The sequence below is a fragment of the Cheilinus undulatus genome, linkage group 15, assembly GCF_018320785.1.
Source record: "Cheilinus undulatus linkage group 15, ASM1832078v1, whole genome shotgun sequence".
NCBI lineage: Eukaryota > Metazoa > Chordata > Actinopteri > Labriformes > Labridae > Cheilinus > Cheilinus undulatus.
Genome location: NC_054879.1, coordinates 28,669,541 through 28,688,375, shown reverse-complemented (window position 1 = coordinate 28,688,375; position 18,835 = coordinate 28,669,541). Strand labels below are relative to the sequence as shown.

Genomic DNA, 18,835 nt, shown 5'->3' with positions numbered 1-18,835 from the left:
ATCTCGCCGGGTGGCAATAACCAGGCAATGTACAAATTGCGCGTATGTGAGTATGAGTGTATACTTTGTGTGTGTTGAGGAGTCAGCAGGCATGAGTGGTGAGCTGTGCAGTACACTGCGTTACATTGGGAAACCTGAGAAGTTCCATATCAGAGGGGAGGGAAGCTTGAAAAGAGAGTGCAGGTTCTCCCTGAGCAGCAGGAAACTGACCACATGCCTCTACAGTCCACGCTGTCACCACGACTGTTCACAGCAGGGACACAACACTCACCTCTAAACTGTAAGTACACTGTAGATGTATGTGTTGTCAACAATTTATCCGTGGAAATATTAATAAACAGGTAGACATGATAGAAGAATATGCATGTTTAAGTAAGCAGGGTGTTTGTGCATGCAAACATTCAAAAATGTTATTTATGTAATTAGTTATATATTACAGATATTTATGTGTTGCTCTGTTATTACATTGCCCAGCCCTTAAATACAAACTTTGAGTTTTTCAGATATATTACTTTATTTCTTAGGGAGATGTAGGTTAAGATTTTATCCTTTAATTTAGAATAGTTTAAGCTGAAAAAGTATAAATGCCTCTTAATCTCATGGTAATTATTCGAAATGTTTGGGTATGTGTGATTTTATTTATTCTATATCATCTAAGGAGCATTTTAATCTAATAATATTTTTACAAATGACAAGTTAATCTTTTTGCATTTTTGTTATTTTGACATTGAGAGCCTATTTGAAATTTGGCCTGTGCAGATTTGACTTAGAAGTGATTATTTCTGAAAAAGAGATGTGACTTTTGGTTCATATTGGCCAGAACAATGATCATAGATTTCTGTCTATAAAATTTGATTTTTTTACAAATTATTTAAGGCAAATGGACAATTAAAAAATGTTTAGATTAATGGAGCATCTTTCTGTTTAAAGCACTGGCAATGTGAGGGCATTTTCACACCTCTTGTTTGGTTGATCTGGTCCAAACCACAGACCAATTTTTGTATTGTTGCATAATCGCATCAGTTTTGGTCTGTGCCCACATGGGGACTGTTACAAGCAGACTATAATGTGATTGCAAGCAGAGTCCAAAACTAACATTCGCCACTTACGGGTAGATTTTGTCTCTGGCTGGTAAATTTTGAAGACCACTCGCCACTCTGGCGAGTTATTTTTTTACCAGCGAAAAAATTCTTTTTTTTTTGTTACTGAGAATGATGCTGGTATCGGCTGGTTTCCTGACAGAGTAATGTGTATTTCAGGCCAAGACAATCTTTGGTCACGTAAGTGCGTCAGTCATGACGTCATGCACAGCACGCCGAGGTGGATAGCTGGTTGTTACTGTAGCCGTACCTCCTTGCAGTGTTGCCAACTTAACGACTTTGTCGCTATATTTAGGGAGTTTTCAGACCCCTCTAGCGACTCTTTTTCAAAAAAGCGACTAGCGACAAATCTAGCGACTTTTCTGGTGTTACTAGAGACTTTTGAAGACTCTGACATGACAGCACGTATCATTGTAGTGCCTCTTGGTGCTGCCGTGGGCCCCTCCCCGTCCCAAAGCACTGACAGGCAGAACCACTCCTCGCGCAGCAGTCCATCTCAGCTGCAGTCAGAGCAGGAGATGCTCACGCCTCCATGTCCAGACTCCAGACTCCAAATTAACCGGTCTGTGAAGGCGCCTTGACTTTTTTTTTTCTGTTGTCTCTTTTTGGTCCATCTAGATTGTTAATGAAGACTGTAGCTATACAAAAAAAAAAAAGAAAGATTTGTTGTAGGCTCTTAAGTGGACCATGAGGTTTAAAACTAAACCAAACGTAAGAAAACTAAACTTCTAAGAAAAATAGAATAATAAATAAATGATAAACAAAAAATAAAATTTAAAGTAACTCTGCCAGAGTATCTCTTGAGCCATTTTGCCTAGCCCAGATAAAGGAGGGTTGGAATTGTGACGTTATAAAAAAAGAATCAACAGAAGCAAGTTCATTTGTTGTTCTACACATAATAAGGGTCTTTTTACTCACGTTGTGTCTCTTTTAGCATACATTATTGCTATTATTAGTTCATACTATTAAACTATTGATTGAGAATCGCATACAAAACCCAAATGACATGTTAAATAATACTGATAGCAAATTACAACACTTAAAAGCAATTGTCATTTGGTTGCCAAGCTGGCTGGTAAGTGAAAAAGTTAGTTTTGGACCCTGATTGCAAGGAAAATGCTCCCTTTTTGGTCTTGCAGTTTATTAATACTTTAATACGTTGATTTGAGAGGAATAGTTATTTATTTTATTAATTCAAGACTTATTTGTGACTCAGAAGAGAATAATGGCAACAAATAGGACTCTAGTGTATTCCCCACTACAATACAATTTTGTCTATGATACTGATGGTACCATGATACAGGGATTCTGAGATACTCTACTCATTGAAGCACAATTTGATCCAGGACCACCCCTGGCCAAAGTGAGGCCCTAAGCAGACTCTGATATGAGGCTCCCCACTATTGCCTAAACATACTCACTGAACAACAACCGAAAGTATCTTAGGCCCTGTCCACATGGAGACAAATTCAGGAGCATACGCAAAAGTTTTTTGTTGGTGACTGTAAATGATACTTTTTGAAACCGGGTCCCAGAGTGCACAAATCCGTAAACGACTACCATTTCGTCTCTGTGTGGATGGAGATTACGTCACACTTAGCATAGCTATTAAGATGCCTGCGCGGGTCCTGCTAAAACAACACTGGCGAATTACAGGGTTGTGTTCGTGCTGCAGAAGCTACTGAGCTTGTTATGGGTTTTACAGCAAAATCTGATGCTCCTTTACCACCACGCGAAACACACACACACCATATGTTCTTAAATCAAATGCGGAGAACAACCAGAAGGGCAACCAGGAGAAAGTTTGTGTCAGTTTTCTGTGATCTTCTTCTCTCCTTTGGATCATTTCCGTGGCAGCATTACAGCGCCACATACAGGCTTGGCATATGCTCTACAGTGTTTTCAGTCATTTTCAGTGGTTCTGTGCTTACACGCATATTTCCTGAAACGATCCAGTCTTTACGGAAAAAATTTTCAAAAAGAAACAGAAATAAATAGTTTTCATCTCCGGGTGGACGGGGCCTTAAACTAACTAAAGGATATACTATTACAATAATAAGAAATACAAAGTCTTTGTAATGTAGCCTGAGTTAGTTGCATATAAAAGACACAGTTCCTGGTTAGTAAAATTATCATTGATTTTAATGATCATATTCCTTGTTGCAATGATAAGTATATTTTTGATTTCCATCTGTCTAAGAAAGTGATCACTATGGGTTAATTATTTTCATCATAAAATTAATCCCATTTTATTAGCTATCTGTTTTAGTGGGGTGTTCTCATCAAAATAAATATAATATAAAGCAGCTGATCTTGCTCCCCTTACAGCCCCTCACTCTCACCCTTGCAACCCTCCCCTTCCCTCACACACAGAAGCTCATCCGTTTTGCTTCTTTCTCTTCCTCTCGATGTTTCTGCTTTAGTGTAACCATCTTTTGTTAAATAATGTTAAAATATACAATGTCTTTAATTGTTTTCACCCGTGATCTGGTTTTTAAAACAGCTGATCTACGTGAGGAAGTTTGACAACGTCAATTAATTCCTGATGAGAACCAGCACGGGAACTTCACGGAGTCTTATCATAAAATCACAAACTCAACAGTGAGAGAAGTTGACATTTAACAAGAAAGGTTGCAGAAAAACGGATGAATTTATGGGACAAATGTGATGAAAGTTTCTGTGCTGCAAGTATCAGGAGAGAAAGAGAGAGGGAGAGCGAGCGGACATTGCGCGCACTTTACTGTTTAAGGATGACACTGATCTCGAAGAAAATATTACTAATGTGTGACTGCCAGGTAAAGTTTATGTTTTGGTCAACATTGTATATACAGTGCTTAACAAATTTATTAGACCACCCTGACCTTAACCAAGTAAGGTTTATGCCACAGCTGCCCTAAATTAACAGCACTGGTTATTACAAAAACATTTGTGTTTCTGCAATGGTTAATACACCAATATGTAGAAGCTCTTTAACTCAAATGGTATTTTTAATGCTAAAATATCATTATTATTCTTATCCATGAATTTTCAAATCAACCGATTTACAAAAAACTGAAAAAATAGTCAAGCACATTAATATTTCTTGATCAATATGCCAAATTATAGTCATTTACTTGCATTCCTGAACAGAAAAATGATTTTAAGTGGTTGAATGTTATGCTTGATTCATTTCTGACTTCTCAGAGAAGCCCAGTGAGCTGCCTCAAATTTGGATGAATTAAGTTTGAAATCCCTCATTCCTGTTCAAAATGGTAAAATGTGGAGAGCTCACTGAAAATGAAAGAGTCAGCATTAAAGCACTTCATGATGCTGGATGGTCTCTGAGACAAATATGACAGGTGATCTAACAAATTTGTTAAGCACTGTACATTACCAGGATTATATTTAACAAACAAACACCGGACTGATATGCAGAGAAACAGAGCAATGGTGCTGCGTTACATTCAGGTGCGACTCCAAAAGGAGGCCAAATTGGCATCCGGCTTGAGGCTGCGCTGGACGCCAAACGAGGCATTGAAATTCCGGACTGTCCAGCCTAAAGCTGGACATATGGCCACCCTACTTAATTGTGTGCTTTAGCAGGGTGAAGGATCCTGAAAGTTTTAAACACATAAAGCCTGTAAACAGCTAACCTGACATACCAGATACACTGTTCAATATATCCATTGCAGATATATTTCACATTCATCTGGGAAAGCTCCCATAGAAACATTTGGGAAAGACAGGACATTTATGACAGGCCAATCAGAGCAACATGACAGAATGACGTTGTACACATGCACTACTCTTGAGCTATCAGGCTACCACTGCCTTAGGCCGGCCACACACTACAGGATTTTAAGCCTGATTTTAGGCAAGATTTGACCCCCCCAAAGATTGTGGGGGCGTATACTGACTAGAGCGCCATCGCAAACAATTATTTGTCTGAGTAGTCTTCATGTGTGGAGGAGGGCTGCAGTGATTGTTGTCCTTCTGGAACATTGTCCCATCTTTACACAAGATCTCTGGAGCTCAGTCAGAGTTCTCAGTCGCCTCTCTCACTAAGGCCCTTGCCCCAATTGCTCAGTTTGGCTAGGCAGCCAGATCTGTGCCCTGGAACAATCCTGTCTCTGAGCTCTGCAGGCAGTTCCTCTCACCTCATGGCTTGCTTTTTGCTCTGATACGCATTGTCAGCTGTAGGCCTTCTATAGAGAGGTGTGTGCCTTTCCAAATCATGTCCAGTTTGTTTTAACCATGGACTGTAGAAAGAGTTGGATAAACCCTGTGTGATGTCAGCTGTCTGCTCTCAATAGGCAGACTCAAACTGCTTTGCCCACAAAGCTTGACTACCTGTCAGCTAGCTAGCTAGCTAGCTAGAAATCCTGTTGAGCTGTTGATTAAATTAGATGCGCCAATCAGGCCGTAGTGAGGTTTTTCCTAAATATAATCTAAACCATTGTGGTACAAAAAAATGTACTCCCCATACAGTGAGAGCACATGAAGACATTAGCTAATGAGACACGTTTGGTTTTTTGAACCAGGCTGTAAACCAGTTTATTTCTAGTGTAAAAAACAGCTTTTTAACAGGTGTTCCTGCAGCCGGCCTCAAGTGGACACTCGCTGTACTGCAATTTTTTGCACTTCCGCATTGGCTTCATTTTTCAGGACCGGAGGTTGCTGCTTGGTTTTAGCAAAGATGGACTCCCATCAAAGTGTGGAAACATCTCAGTCAGCAAAGATAAAGATGAATGGGAGGAACCAGAGCTGAATTTCAAGTGCTTTTTTTTGTTTGGCCACCCATGTTTTAATACAAAAGACCTTGAAATACTGACAACAACAACAAAAATCTCACTAGAGTCTGAACAAAAGCAGACGGACACTCCTTTTTCAAGCAACCTTGAATGGTTGTTGGTTGACACCAGACCTTTTACACCAGTGAAAACAAACACAATCAGCTCAGCACACGGACTGGTGGTAGGGATAAAGAAACCTGAATCTTATGACTGGACTGTACTGCAGATCAAATGTGCTGTGTATTCCATAATTAGCAAATTGAAGGGGTGATCAGGACTGTGATCATCAAGAGCTAACTAAGGTTTGATATTACTTGCTTAAGATGATACTATACCATCACTAAAGTTTCTGTATAATCCTAATCTAGCACTTGTGACGTAGTGATTTAGGTCTCTACCTTCATTTACAACAATGACACGCCCACAGATTATATAAAAAGGATTGCCTTTTGATGACACATTGGTTGGAGGGTTTTAATCCAGGAAAAAATTCTTCAGTTATAAGTGAGTAAGCATGATTGTAAGAGTTTGTGGGAAGTGGTGCCTGCCGTCAGAAGTAGAAGTGAAACTAGCCCGTTTCCATGGACATGATGATTTCATTCTGCAGCTAAAATTATCAGCACAGCACAGGCTTTACCTTTCTGTTTGACTATGTAGTCTATATTGATCCAGATTGTAAACTTTCTAAATTTAAGATGGACTTAAAATTTTTACTGCATACTGAAATACAGATTTATTCCCTATATGATAATATAGGGAATGAAATGTTAAGTAATGTGGATCTCCCACTCTTAGATGAGAATAGATAATATTGTAGCAAAATTAAATCATCATTTTCATTTTTGTTAATTAAACAGATAAAGCTGCCATTTTTCACCTAACCTAAATAGGACACTAACACTAAAACTAACAGGGGGCAACATTATAAGATTGATATTTTAACGCCTTTTAAAACTCAGAAGCATTATGATAAAACAGTTGTTCCCAACTTTTTCCCCAGAGCACCTCCTTCTTGTATCTAAGAAAAGTCTCGCCAAGACTCAGACGAATTAAAAGTAACAGATTTCTGTCAAAATCAACCCAGATTTTAATTGTTTCACGGACAAAACTCTAAGAAAACAGGTCATACCAAAAGAAGTTTGTATAAACTATTTAAGCCAAGTTTTAGTCATGACTTTATGTCAATGTAATTTTGACAGCCTTAGAGCAGGCAAAGCACCCCCCCACACACACTACTTAAAGTACCCCTCCTAATTTAGTTTAATATAATTAGCTAATAGCAGAGTACTGTTTTATTCTGTTGCCATTCCCTACTTTTATTGCCAATTTTGCACTGATGAAATTGAAATGACCTTTACCCACTTAAAGTGACTAATCATGATGTTGGTAAACCCCTGAGGTTAAATTTGGCTGAAGAGCAAGGGAGTGGGTTGACAGGGAGTGTCAGCGTTTGCATCATGATTGGTCTTGTGATGTCACAAGGTTTTACAAATTAAAGCGGAGTTTCAATCGAGACTAGACGTTATATCTGCCAGCATCAATTAGCATCAACAGCTTCAATATTTAGAAAAAAGTTGCATTTTTGTTACCCACACTGTGGTTGTTATACCCACGGTTTGATCTTATAGTATGAGCTTTAGACTGACAGATTGTGTTGTCTCAGATGAGCAACCAGTTGATGCAGACAACACTTTCCATTTCTAAAGGGATTTTTTTTTACTTTATTTGATCTTATTTATTTATTTTGTCAGTGTGGACTGCCAACATGGTTCTCTTGGTGATGATTTTTGCTGCGGCTGTCATGGACTCTGTTTCTGGAAGACCTCCAGCACTAGCTCCTCTCCCTATGAAAGGTAAGCATGGTGATAATATCTAACTTTTAATATTATTGATCAAAACATTAATGTTCACATTTTTTTCTTGGCAAGGTAGGGTATCTGCACAGTAGACTGTCAAGATACCAGGATTTTAAACTTTGAAATGATACTGTCAAAAAGTCAGACGATATAGATTCCTGTTTTAATACAGCATCTGAAATTAAAGTCCTGGGCACACATTATTGAGTACTATCTTTTTTTTGATAACCAAAACCTGCAGGGCATACTCCTGTCTCTCTTTGGGGTAAAACTGCAGATACTAATATAGTGAGACTTGGTGATTCTGGTACTATCACTGATCACATAACAGAGACTGCCTGGGTTTAAAACAACTACAGGTGCACGCTAAACCAGTATCAATACATAGTCCAGTATTCAGGAAGAACTTGTTTTTTCCTCTCCGAGTTTGATGTTTGTGATAACTGCAACATAAAGGGGTTGTGCTCGCCTTGCAGGACACTGGTTTTTGGTCAGCTTGCAGTTTGGCATTAGCCCAGCATTGCAATGACTTGTATTATAACAGTTTAAACAACTGTTTAAAGATGTTTTAACTTGCTTGTTTTAAAACTGTGATAAAACAGTGAAGAGAAATCATCAACACAGCTGTAAAAACCCCAGCAAGGCGCACTCATTGGTGCCTGTTCAAGTTAAGATAACCAATTACTCAAGTCGGCACACACACATTTCCAGTGACCGGTGGTGGTTCTTTTATTTATATCCACTGTGAACATTTACAGAATGTGGCAAACTGTTCTGTATTGAGACATGAATAAGCAGTAAAGATGAGCCTGTGGCTCCGTCACTCATTGAAAATCACTCTTGGTCCATTCATACAGCACCAGCTCGTTCGTCAGAGCTGTGCCAGGTTGAAGAGAGGGAGAGCAACTTTTAATTCAGTCTTTGTTAGGTGGCTGTGAGAACAAACCTCTGTCTTTATCTGTTATATTTTCATAGTTGTCTACATAATACACGGTCAAATCACAGTGTTCAAAGTAAGGTTTTGGTTTGAGAGAGGGAGAGAGAGTGGAGGGTCAGGTGGAATAAGAAATTGAGAAGGTAGCAGCATGCTCTGATCCGAATCAGCAAACACCATCTAAATGACTTGGACTGATGTGAGATTTTGCATAAAATCAAACCAGTTCTTAAAAAAAAAAAAAAAAAAAAAAATCATGGACGAAAGTTTCGGAAACATGATTAGAGCATGAGATACATTTTTCTTTTTTAAAGTGCAAAACAACTTGGAAAAAAAAAACGGACTCAGTGTGTAAAGGCTTTTAATGTTGTAAATTTCATCCATAGTTGTAAAAAAATATAAGAATGAATGCAATTTAAGATATAAACTTAGTCATTATGTGAGAGTTGTGTTTAAATGTAAGTAAAATATATAAAAATGACCTAAGATGTCTTTTTTTGTTGTCTGATTGTGTTTTGTGCCAGGAATGCTGTCTGCACAACAAATGTACCTTTTTCTGACAAGTTCTTCACAATTAAACTCTGTTGTTGTTATTTTGTTTGAGTTATTTTATTGTGAACAAATATGAAACAAAAACAACAAAAACTGTAAAACAGATAAAATAATAGGCTACATTTCAATGTTCCATATGAGTCAACACCAACTAGCCTCCACACATAGACAACCTGATGTAATACGGAATTATTAACAAAATGCCAGAAGGTCATTAATGAACTGCTGACCCACAACATATAAAGAGCAGAAACGCACAGAAACAAAGCTATGGAATGAGGTGGGGTGTGACAGGGGGTCGATTGTGGCTCTTGCCAAACTATCTTTTCAATCACTTGGCTCCTGAGTAGGGTGAGGTTAAGTACCACTGAAATGAGGTATTTCTAAGCAGGAAGTTGTTCTATCGTTTTGGATTCTGAGCTTAATCTCATCATGCTTTCTTTAATTTTTTTCTTTTTTTTGTTTTTTTTTTTAAATGTTTTCTACCACACCTACCACAATTTTTAACATCTGACTTTCTCTCTCCTGCAGACGGCTGCTACCTGGTGTCTCCAGAGTTGAGGGTGTTCAGATTGGAGGGTGAGGCCATAATACTCACTTTCCCAATGTTCATGAGTGTGCTAAAAAAACGCAAGCTTGCCCCACCAACAGCAAAGTACCTCATCACCAAGAGCAATGGGACAGAGGCTGTGCCCTTTCATGGCGAGGGGCGCATCCAGCAGCATGGCAAACAGCTGTGGTTCCTCCCAGCTCAGGCTTCAGATTCAGGGGAATATATCTGCACCTACAGGTAGGCATAAGAGATGATACCTCACCTGTGCTAGTGTTTTCTCAAGGCTTTACTGACTTGTCGGAAATGTCATGAGGATAGTATCTTCAACAACGCCACAGCTTTGCAAGAAATAAGTTAAGAAATGTTTGGTTTCCAAAGCAATGTTCCTTTGACCCATTGCATTACACCTCTAAAAATCTTTTCTATTTTATTTTGTATTGAGCTCACAAAAAAAAACCCATATCAAAAGTATTTGTCACTTAAATAGGTATTTTATTTTATACTTCCTTTTATAGTAGATGCTATTTTGACAATAATAAAATATGAATGTTAAGCTTGATTCCTCTGAGGGTGATATTTATTAAAAAAAAGCATCAAATATGCATGTTGTGTGCCTCTGTTAGATGACAGTACAGGTCAGAGAGGTATATAAATCTGTGTCCATGACACCTGTAAAGTTTTTTTTGTTTATGCATGCTTCAGCTACAGATTCTTTCCATCTTGAGGATTCTGACCTCTTAATGATGTTTATGATATCATATCTTACTAACTCTAATTTGATATTTTGTCTTACAGGAATCAAAACTACTGTGTAACGGGGAGCATCTCACTACAAGTGTACAGGTCCAGCTCTGTTGACATAAAGAACATATCATATTCAATCAACCGCACAGTGGGGGAGCCTTTGAAAGTCAGATGTCCAGATATGGATGACTTTTTCCAGACAGGTGGACTTATAGAGTGGTACAAGGTGAGACCTCCACCTATTGGATATCGATCAGCACAGATAATTCAATTATTGATTAGTCAGATGCTGAGATTTAAGTCATTTAAAACCAGAGTTTTGCTATTTTACTCCATCACAGAAGTCAAATTGTGATTTCAAGACAAGTGTGACAATAACTGAGGCATTTTCTCACCCGAACAAATGTGGCCTTCTACTGAGAGTCCTAAACTAGGGCTGTCACAATAGCAGAATTCAAACTTTGATATGACACTTGTCAAAATCAAATGTTGTCGACATCTGTTTACATACCATTGCCACAAAACAGAATTAGCTATGTAGCGTACATGGTTAACTGAGCAACGCAAGTTACATTTGCTGTGTTGGAATGTTTTCATGGAGGGTAAGCTGTTTTCATGTGAACAGACTGTTAACTCTGCTTTATTAAATGTTTTGTAATCAGGTTTTTAACTTAGCTTTTGGTAGCCCAAGTATAAGTTTAATACAATTTAATTCAAAAGTTGTTGGGTTTATTTCCATCCTGAGATACACAGTGTCTCAGCTGTTGGGTCTTTCTGTGAGACTGGCCATCAGAAATGAGCTGTCTGCAGCCAGACAGTTTTGAACTGTTTTCGAAAATTGTAGAACTCCTCCTGTCTAAATTCAACAAATACATTGGCAATAACTATACTTGGAAGAATTCCTCCCTAAAGTTTTTTTTTCTAAATTTTACAAACATTTTTGCAGAGGTAATAGGTTGCTTTCATTTTTAATGTAGTCATTTTTCTTCTTAACCTCCTGTTTTATGAACTACATGTTGTTTTGATCTTATCATCCCTCAAAATTACGATAATTTTACAACCTCATCCTAAACAGATTCTACACTGAACAGGTCACTGGGATTCCTTGTGCTCATTTAACATAAAAATAAGAGTTTAAGAAATAATATTAAATACAATTTTTACTAATTAACCATATGATTTTTTTTGTATCCTTGTTACTCAGTCAAGTCAGTAAACATCTTTTATGTTATTTAAGGTTACTGTTAATAGGAAACTGTGAAAGAAAAGAGCAGATCTGCTGATTCTCTCTGAGGCAGCTCATTTTGAAACAAAGTCAGAGCTGCTATGAAAGTCATATCTTTGTGCAAAATGTATTTCTAGCATTAAATGAATGTATAGACACTCTGAAGTTAACTAAAAAAAACTCATACAGCAACATTGGTGCTATGCTTACTCCTGCATGTTTCCTCCTTGCAGAACTCAAGCCTAACCTCAGATCATCCAAACAGAGTCAGCCCTTCTCCCTGGGACACAGGGGTTCTCATGATCCCAGCAGTGAAGCGATACCATGCAGGTCTTTACACCTGCCAGCTCAGAGTGCTCATCAACAACCAGCAGTACAAAGTCAGCAGAGCTGTGCTGCTCCATGTCCAGGGTAGGTGATGTGCAATATCTCATTACTGCAGTATCACCTGAGTGAGGGAAGTATCAGAGGTGGAATCTATCAGATTCCATTAGCAGGTGTCCTTATATCTATTCAAATATCATTAACTACTAAAACCAATAATGGTAAATGATAGTGCCCCTTTTAAAAGTAAAATCAGCTGTCATGATCATGCATTTGGTATAACCGTGTCTATATGTCTTCTCTAGAAGGTACTATTCTTGGTATCTGGTTATTTGACAGACCAGAAAGTGAACATTTTTCAGGACCTTTCCAGACTTTTTCAGAAACAATTTAGCAATGTGACAAGAAAAACTGTGCAGTTATGAGCATATATCAGACCAACCTTGCAAAGCAGATAACACTTCTACCAGACTCTATCTCTGTCATCAAACCCATTTTGAAAAGCTCCAAACAACAACGTTTGGGCTGAACTGAACTGTTCGGACCAATCAGCTTCAATTAGGGGAGAATGAGGTGGTAGCTGTGGGCAGGGTTTAGTTGTACTTGAAACCATTTGCAATGTCTGTCATCACCCTTGATGTAACTCTATCATAGCGCCAGTTTTACCAGAACTAGAACATGAAATTAAGAATAAAAACAAATTTCAAACTCACCTAGTTAAGTGTTGTAAAAATAACATTACAGATGCCTGTGCAGATAGGATTCAGTTATTAGACACCAGAATACCAGTTTCTCTCATGTATATAGGGATATGTAACCTTCAAAAGCAGATGGATACGCCCTTTTCATGTTTCTCACTGGTGAATCCATCTTGCAAAGCTCCCCGTCTGAACCGTTTTGGCCAGGTTAGAAAGTGACAGGACCAATCAGCATCGAGGGGCAGTACTTTCGGGCCTGGTGGAGTCTTAACTTATGCAAGCAACAACAAGAGGCCAGTGCAATTATGGTGGAAGATTAATGTGGATGCTGCTAAAGCACCAGGTTTATCAGAACTTGATGACATGTCTTCATTAAAAGAAGAAAAAAGAACAGCAGTGAGTTGTTTTCTTTTCCAAAACGACAAAAATCGTGTGCTGACATGTCTACAGTTGCCATGGTTCACGTTATGCAGTTCTTTATGGAGTTTACTCCTTCCGTAGGGGCTCAGGCGCAGCTCGTTAGCGGCTACGTCAAGTGTTTTGTTACTCTGATTGGTCCGTAAAGATGTGACAGAACGTTCATCCAATCACCCTCCGAGTTTTTTTTTCAAAGGCTCTGCCCTTTCCCAAACACTGTCTATGAGTGGTTCTCCAGATGAGTTTCACACATCCATCTGGAGAGCCAGGTTAAGGGATATAAATAACCCGGTTTCTCTGTGCTCAGGTAAACACAGTATGCCAAATATGATTAAAACCAGGATGTGACTCATAACCAGGAAACTCAATTCTATGCAAGCACAGTCACAGTTAACTTTCTAGCTAGGGACAGCAGAGCTTTAAGGATTTCTTGATAGCTCAGTGGGCCAGAACATAAACAAGCATGCAGACTGATGTGGGATCTGGTGGAGTTCAATCAGAAACTGACTGCTGTTTAAAACTAAACATGAAAACAAAAGCAAAAAAACTAGCCTACAATCTCCTTTGACAAATCTAAAAGCTAAAAACAACTTCAACATTGAAGACATTACTGTCTTGCATTGATTTATTGACTTTTGATACCTTAAAGACCATGCAGATACCCTGATTTTGTGGAACTTTGATACTCTATCAGGAGAGATTTAAATCATTTTCTAGGAAAGTACAAGATTTTTCCCAGAATATTTGTTTTTTCTTGCATTTTCCCTGTGTTTTCATAAACTAGAAAATTGGTCAACTGTTTCCAAATTTTCAAGAATGAACCCTGAATTTTTTTGTTTTGTTTTAAAAAAAATCACAAATACAGCAAATAAAACCAAATTAAAATTCAAAAGGAACATGTAACTTTAAAAATCTGTTGTTGCTGGTTTCTCTTAATAGAAACATTTAGCCTGGCCTGCCCTCTACTGGTCAGATGGGTGCAACACACTGATTTAAGTTTGGCATAGGGACAACACACTAACACCTACACTGTTACCTGTGTACAATGTCACAATGTCATCAGTGAAATGAGTCAGCATAGCAATCCTTTGAAGTTTGTCTTTGTGGTAGTGTTCACATCTTTCTGAATGTTTTAAATCTCAGGTCTTGATCCTGTAACCACCACAGTGTCTGATTCTTCAAAGACCTCTAACCAAGAGCCGTTCAGCAGCAGCTACACCACCGTTCACAGTGAGTTCCTCTGACTTCTTCTTATCTTTTTAGGAGTATATATTTTTAGTCTAAAAAAGATAAAAAGATGCTACATATTAAACATGTTTTCTTTGTATTACAGCTCCTGTAATTCGACCTCCTGTGATCATCTCACCGCTGAATGGGACCATTTTTGCAAGTCTGCATGGTGAGGGACTAGAATACTTAATGCATGCACAGAAGCCTGAGAATTGTTACATTTATCATGTTAAATCAACTTTGACTTCTTTAAGGTTCAGGCCTGGAGCTGTTTTGCAAAGTGCTCACTGACTGTGAGATGTCAGATAACACTCTGGTCACATGGTGGGTCAACGGCCAATCAGTGGAGTCATCATACCTTGATAAGCGGGCTCTGCAGGGTGAAAGGAGGTAATTGTGCATTTTTGGTCCAAGAATTAAAAACAAAACAAAAGTCATTTTTTGCAGCATAACTTGGTAGAGAAATATAAAAGTGAGTTACCTAACATTAAAGAATAAAAACCATAAAAATGTTCTTTTCAAACTAAGAAATCATTCAATTTAGACTGAACAGTTGCAAAAAAAGATGACTGCTTTACTTTGAATTAGAATGATCACTAACTTTGAATTAGAATGATCACTAACACTAACTAAGAATGATCACTAATGATCACTAACACTAACTAAAATCAATAATTTCAAAATGTTTTCATCCCCTCGAAAATATGCTACATGGCATCATTCTTGCTCAGTTTACCATGAAAACTGATGGGCATGTCACTCTAAATGTTTCAGGGTAACAAAGGTGTCTGAAGGCTGCCAGATTGAGATGAGGCTGTTGGTTGTAGCACGGTCAGAGGAAGACACAAAGACAGAGCTGAAGTGCATCACTCAGAACCAAGGAGGGAGACAGGAAGTTGTTGTGCAGCTTCAACTTGAGGGTAAGTTTTGTGTGATGTTTGCACTGTAGGTGAAAATAAGATGAATGCACCATCTGAATCTGGTTCTCTTAAAGCTATTATTTGAAATATATATATGTAGCATTCGAAAAAGCTGCTTCAGCTGGCTTGCTTTATGACATTTGGCTGTATGTTTAGAATTCAATACAACTTAAGACTAAAAAGTTATAAAAAGATAGGTAAAGTTGTCAAGTTCACAATACTTCAAATGCATTAAGATACCATGTTTTATGATTGTTATTTTAATGATCAAGAACACTGAACAGTCACAGATTTTAAACTATATCTTTTCAGTAAGACATGTTCACAGGAGAAGAATGAACCCATCAAAAATGCAAGCAGATTCCTGCACACCATATCATATGCTGGCAATATTTGACTGTGGACAAAATATTTGTACAAATAAGACAGTGTTCAGGATTTGCCTGCTTTTTAGATGAATGAAAATAAGAAATCTCCTGGTGTTTGGTGCATTCTGCTGCCACTTTTGCTATCATGATCTTACAAGCGTCACTTCTGAGTTCAAAATTCTGTTATTGTGACAACCTTAATTCAGAATTTATTTCAACTACGTGGTTTCATATCTAACAGTGAGCCCACACATCTATGAGCCTCCACTGACTGGATTCTAAATGTGTGATTTTGATTTGGCTACGTTTTAGCAGATAGATTATAAAGTCTACAGTGTAGATCTATTTATACAATTTTATGAGTGGCCTGTTAATGGCTTCATGTTACATCACTTATTGAGAGTTACCTCTTTCTCTGCAGACTCTACATTTACATGGATAGTGGTCGCTGCTGTGGCTGTGTCCTGCTTTTTGACTGTGGTCTCCGTCTTCCTCTACGTCCTCTTCAAACCTAAAAGGAAGAAGAAAATGGATTACTTTCTTGCTCGACAGAACAGCACTTTCTAACTCCACAGGTGTACACATATCATCTATGAAGACCTTAAACTCTGGTTTTCAACATTCCTTTTATGATTTTTAGTGTTACATTACTACCTGGTGTCCTCCATAATCTTACACTTGATTGACTTTTGCACAAAGAATTTTTCTTTTAAATCTGTTGTATGTTGATTTTTCTTCTTGCATCCATCCATAATGGTATCAGGATAGTTACTTTTGTCATTCGGGTAGTACATAATACAACTTAAAATTCAAAAAACAGTATCTGTGATATCTTAGATTACTTTTATGCATTCTGGTACAAAAACTGAGTTGCACTGTTGAAAACTATTCTTAATTTACTTTTTACAGTATACAGGTCATTGGAGGTCCAGCTTCTAGTTGATTTACCTGAGTTAGATTGCCATACTGTAGTACCTCTCAGTGAACTTTTCTCAAAACTGGAAAATGTTTTTGTTGATGTAGACTTTATGTTGTCCTGTTGCATTTAAGAGTGTTTAATCTTCAAAGTGTGTTCAATAAAACAGCCCTTCTTACAAACACACATTATATGGTTTTTTTTGTATGAAAGAAGAATCTCTGAGGTTTATTCTTGCATGACTGACAAAGGCTGATGTTTGGTGTTCCCCATGGCTCACTCGCTGGCCCTTTTAATTATTCCAGCATATGCACCACCTTAGTGCCTTAATTTCTAGTATTATCCTTTACTTTCTTCCCAAATTCAAAAATCCTCAGTAAATTCAACTTCTTGGAAAACTCCCCTCAACTATGAAGGATTGGATGTCAAATACTCTTGTCCAACATGTCCTAAAACCAGTGCTAAATCATTGAGCTTTTTGCAACCTCGCAATTTTTTGAGACAATTGTTTAAAAAACAAAAAATTGGAATAAACTTTTCAAAGCTTTATGCCCTTTTTGGGGGGCTTGTAGACTTCCCATGGTCCTGGGTGTAACCTACATAGTTCTTTTGCATTGTAGAGCACCTTTAAAAAGTTATTTGGTAGTGCTCAATTAGCTTAGTTCAAGGTTTAAGGGGATTTCCAAAAACATATGGAGTAGACAGCCTGTCGGAAAAAAAGTAGCCTGTAGGATCCAAATGCATGCCCCCTGGTTCATTGACATGCATGTAATATGGGTGCTTTTCCTTTTAAAAACTTTGATCAAAAACAGAAAACAGACAAAGTATGGAGTAGACACTTTCTAACTCCACAGGTGTACACATATCATCTATGAAGACCTTAAACTCTGGTTTTCAACATTCCTTTTATGATTTTTAGTGTTACATTACTACCTGGTGTCCTCCATAATCTTACACTTGATTGACTTTTGCACAAAGAATTTTTCTTTTAAATCTGTTGTATGTTGATTTTTCTTCTTGCATCCATCCATAATGGTATCAGGATAGTTACTTTTGTCATTCGGGTAGTACATAATACAACTTAAAATTCAAAAAACAGTATCTGTGATATCTTAGATTACTTTTATGCATTCTGGTACAAAAACTGAGTTGCACTGTTGAAAACTATTCTTAATTTACTTTTTACAGTATACAGGTCATTGGAGGTCCAGCTTCTAGTTGATTTACCTGAGTTAGATTGCCATACTGTAGTACCTCTCAGTGAACTTTTCTCAAAACTGGAAAATGTTTTTGTTGATGTAGACTTTATGTTGTCCTGTTGCATTTAAGAGTGTTTAATCTTCAAAGTGTGTTCAATAAAACAGCCCTTGTTACAAACACACATTATATGGTTTTTTTTGTATGAAAGAAGAATCTCTGAGGTTTATTCTTGCATGACTGACAAAGGCTGATGTTTGGTGTTCCCCATGGCTCACTCGCTGGCCCTTTTAATTATTCCAGCATATGCACCACCTTAGTGCCTTAATTTCTAGTATTATCCTTTACTTTCTTCCCAAATTCAAAAATCCTCAGTAAATTCAACTTCTTGGAAAACTCCCCTCAACTATGAAGGATTGGATGTCAAATACTCTTGTCCAACATGTCCTAAAACCAGTGCTAAATCATTGAGCTTTTTGCAACCTCGCAATTTTTTGAGACAATTGTTTAAAAAACAAAAAATTGGAATAAACTTTTCAAAGCTTTATGCCCTTTTTGGGGGGCTTGTAGACTTCCCATGGTCCTGGGTGTAACCTACATAGTTCTTTTGCATTGTAGAGCACCTTTAAAAAGTTATTTGGTAGTGCTCAATTAGCTTAGTTCAAGGTTTAAGGGGATTTCCAAAAACATATGGAGTAGACAGCCTGTCGGAAAAAAAGTAGCCTGTAGGATCCAAATGCATGCCCCCTGGTTCATTGACATGCATGTAATATGGGTGCTTTTCCTTTTAAAAACTTTGATCAAAAACAGAAAACAGACAAGTTAACAGGAAGGGAAGTAGCTGAGCTAGTCTGTGATCCTTCACTGGTAAATATGAGTAACAACTACAATGGCTTTTTATTAAAACGGTGTGACAGCACTCTTCATAAACCATAAATATAAAGTGCACTAAAATACACACATTTTAATTGCATGTTTTCATGTTTTATTTACTTTTCATTTTTCAAATCAGGCGATATTAGGGTTGTG

General features: G+C 37.7%; 1 protein-coding gene across 1 annotated transcript; it reads left to right on the top strand.

Annotated features, from left to right (window-relative positions):
* Nucleotides 1–219: 219 nt before the first annotated feature.
* LOC121522283 (interleukin-1 receptor type 2) lies at nt 220–17,965 on the top strand. Its single transcript, XM_041806478.1, has 11 exons — nt 220–280; nt 7,624–7,725; nt 9,746–10,004; nt 10,563–10,737; nt 11,970–12,147; nt 14,319–14,405; nt 14,509–14,574; nt 14,660–14,795; nt 15,180–15,325; nt 16,115–16,268; nt 17,464–17,965. Exons 2-10 carry the CDS (start codon nt 7,638–7,640, stop codon nt 16,258–16,260), a joined length of 1,281 nt encoding a protein of 426 aa, XP_041662412.1. The 5' UTR covers nt 220–280; nt 7,624–7,637; the 3' UTR covers nt 16,261–16,268; nt 17,464–17,965.
* Nucleotides 17,966–18,835: the final 870 nt, after the last annotated feature.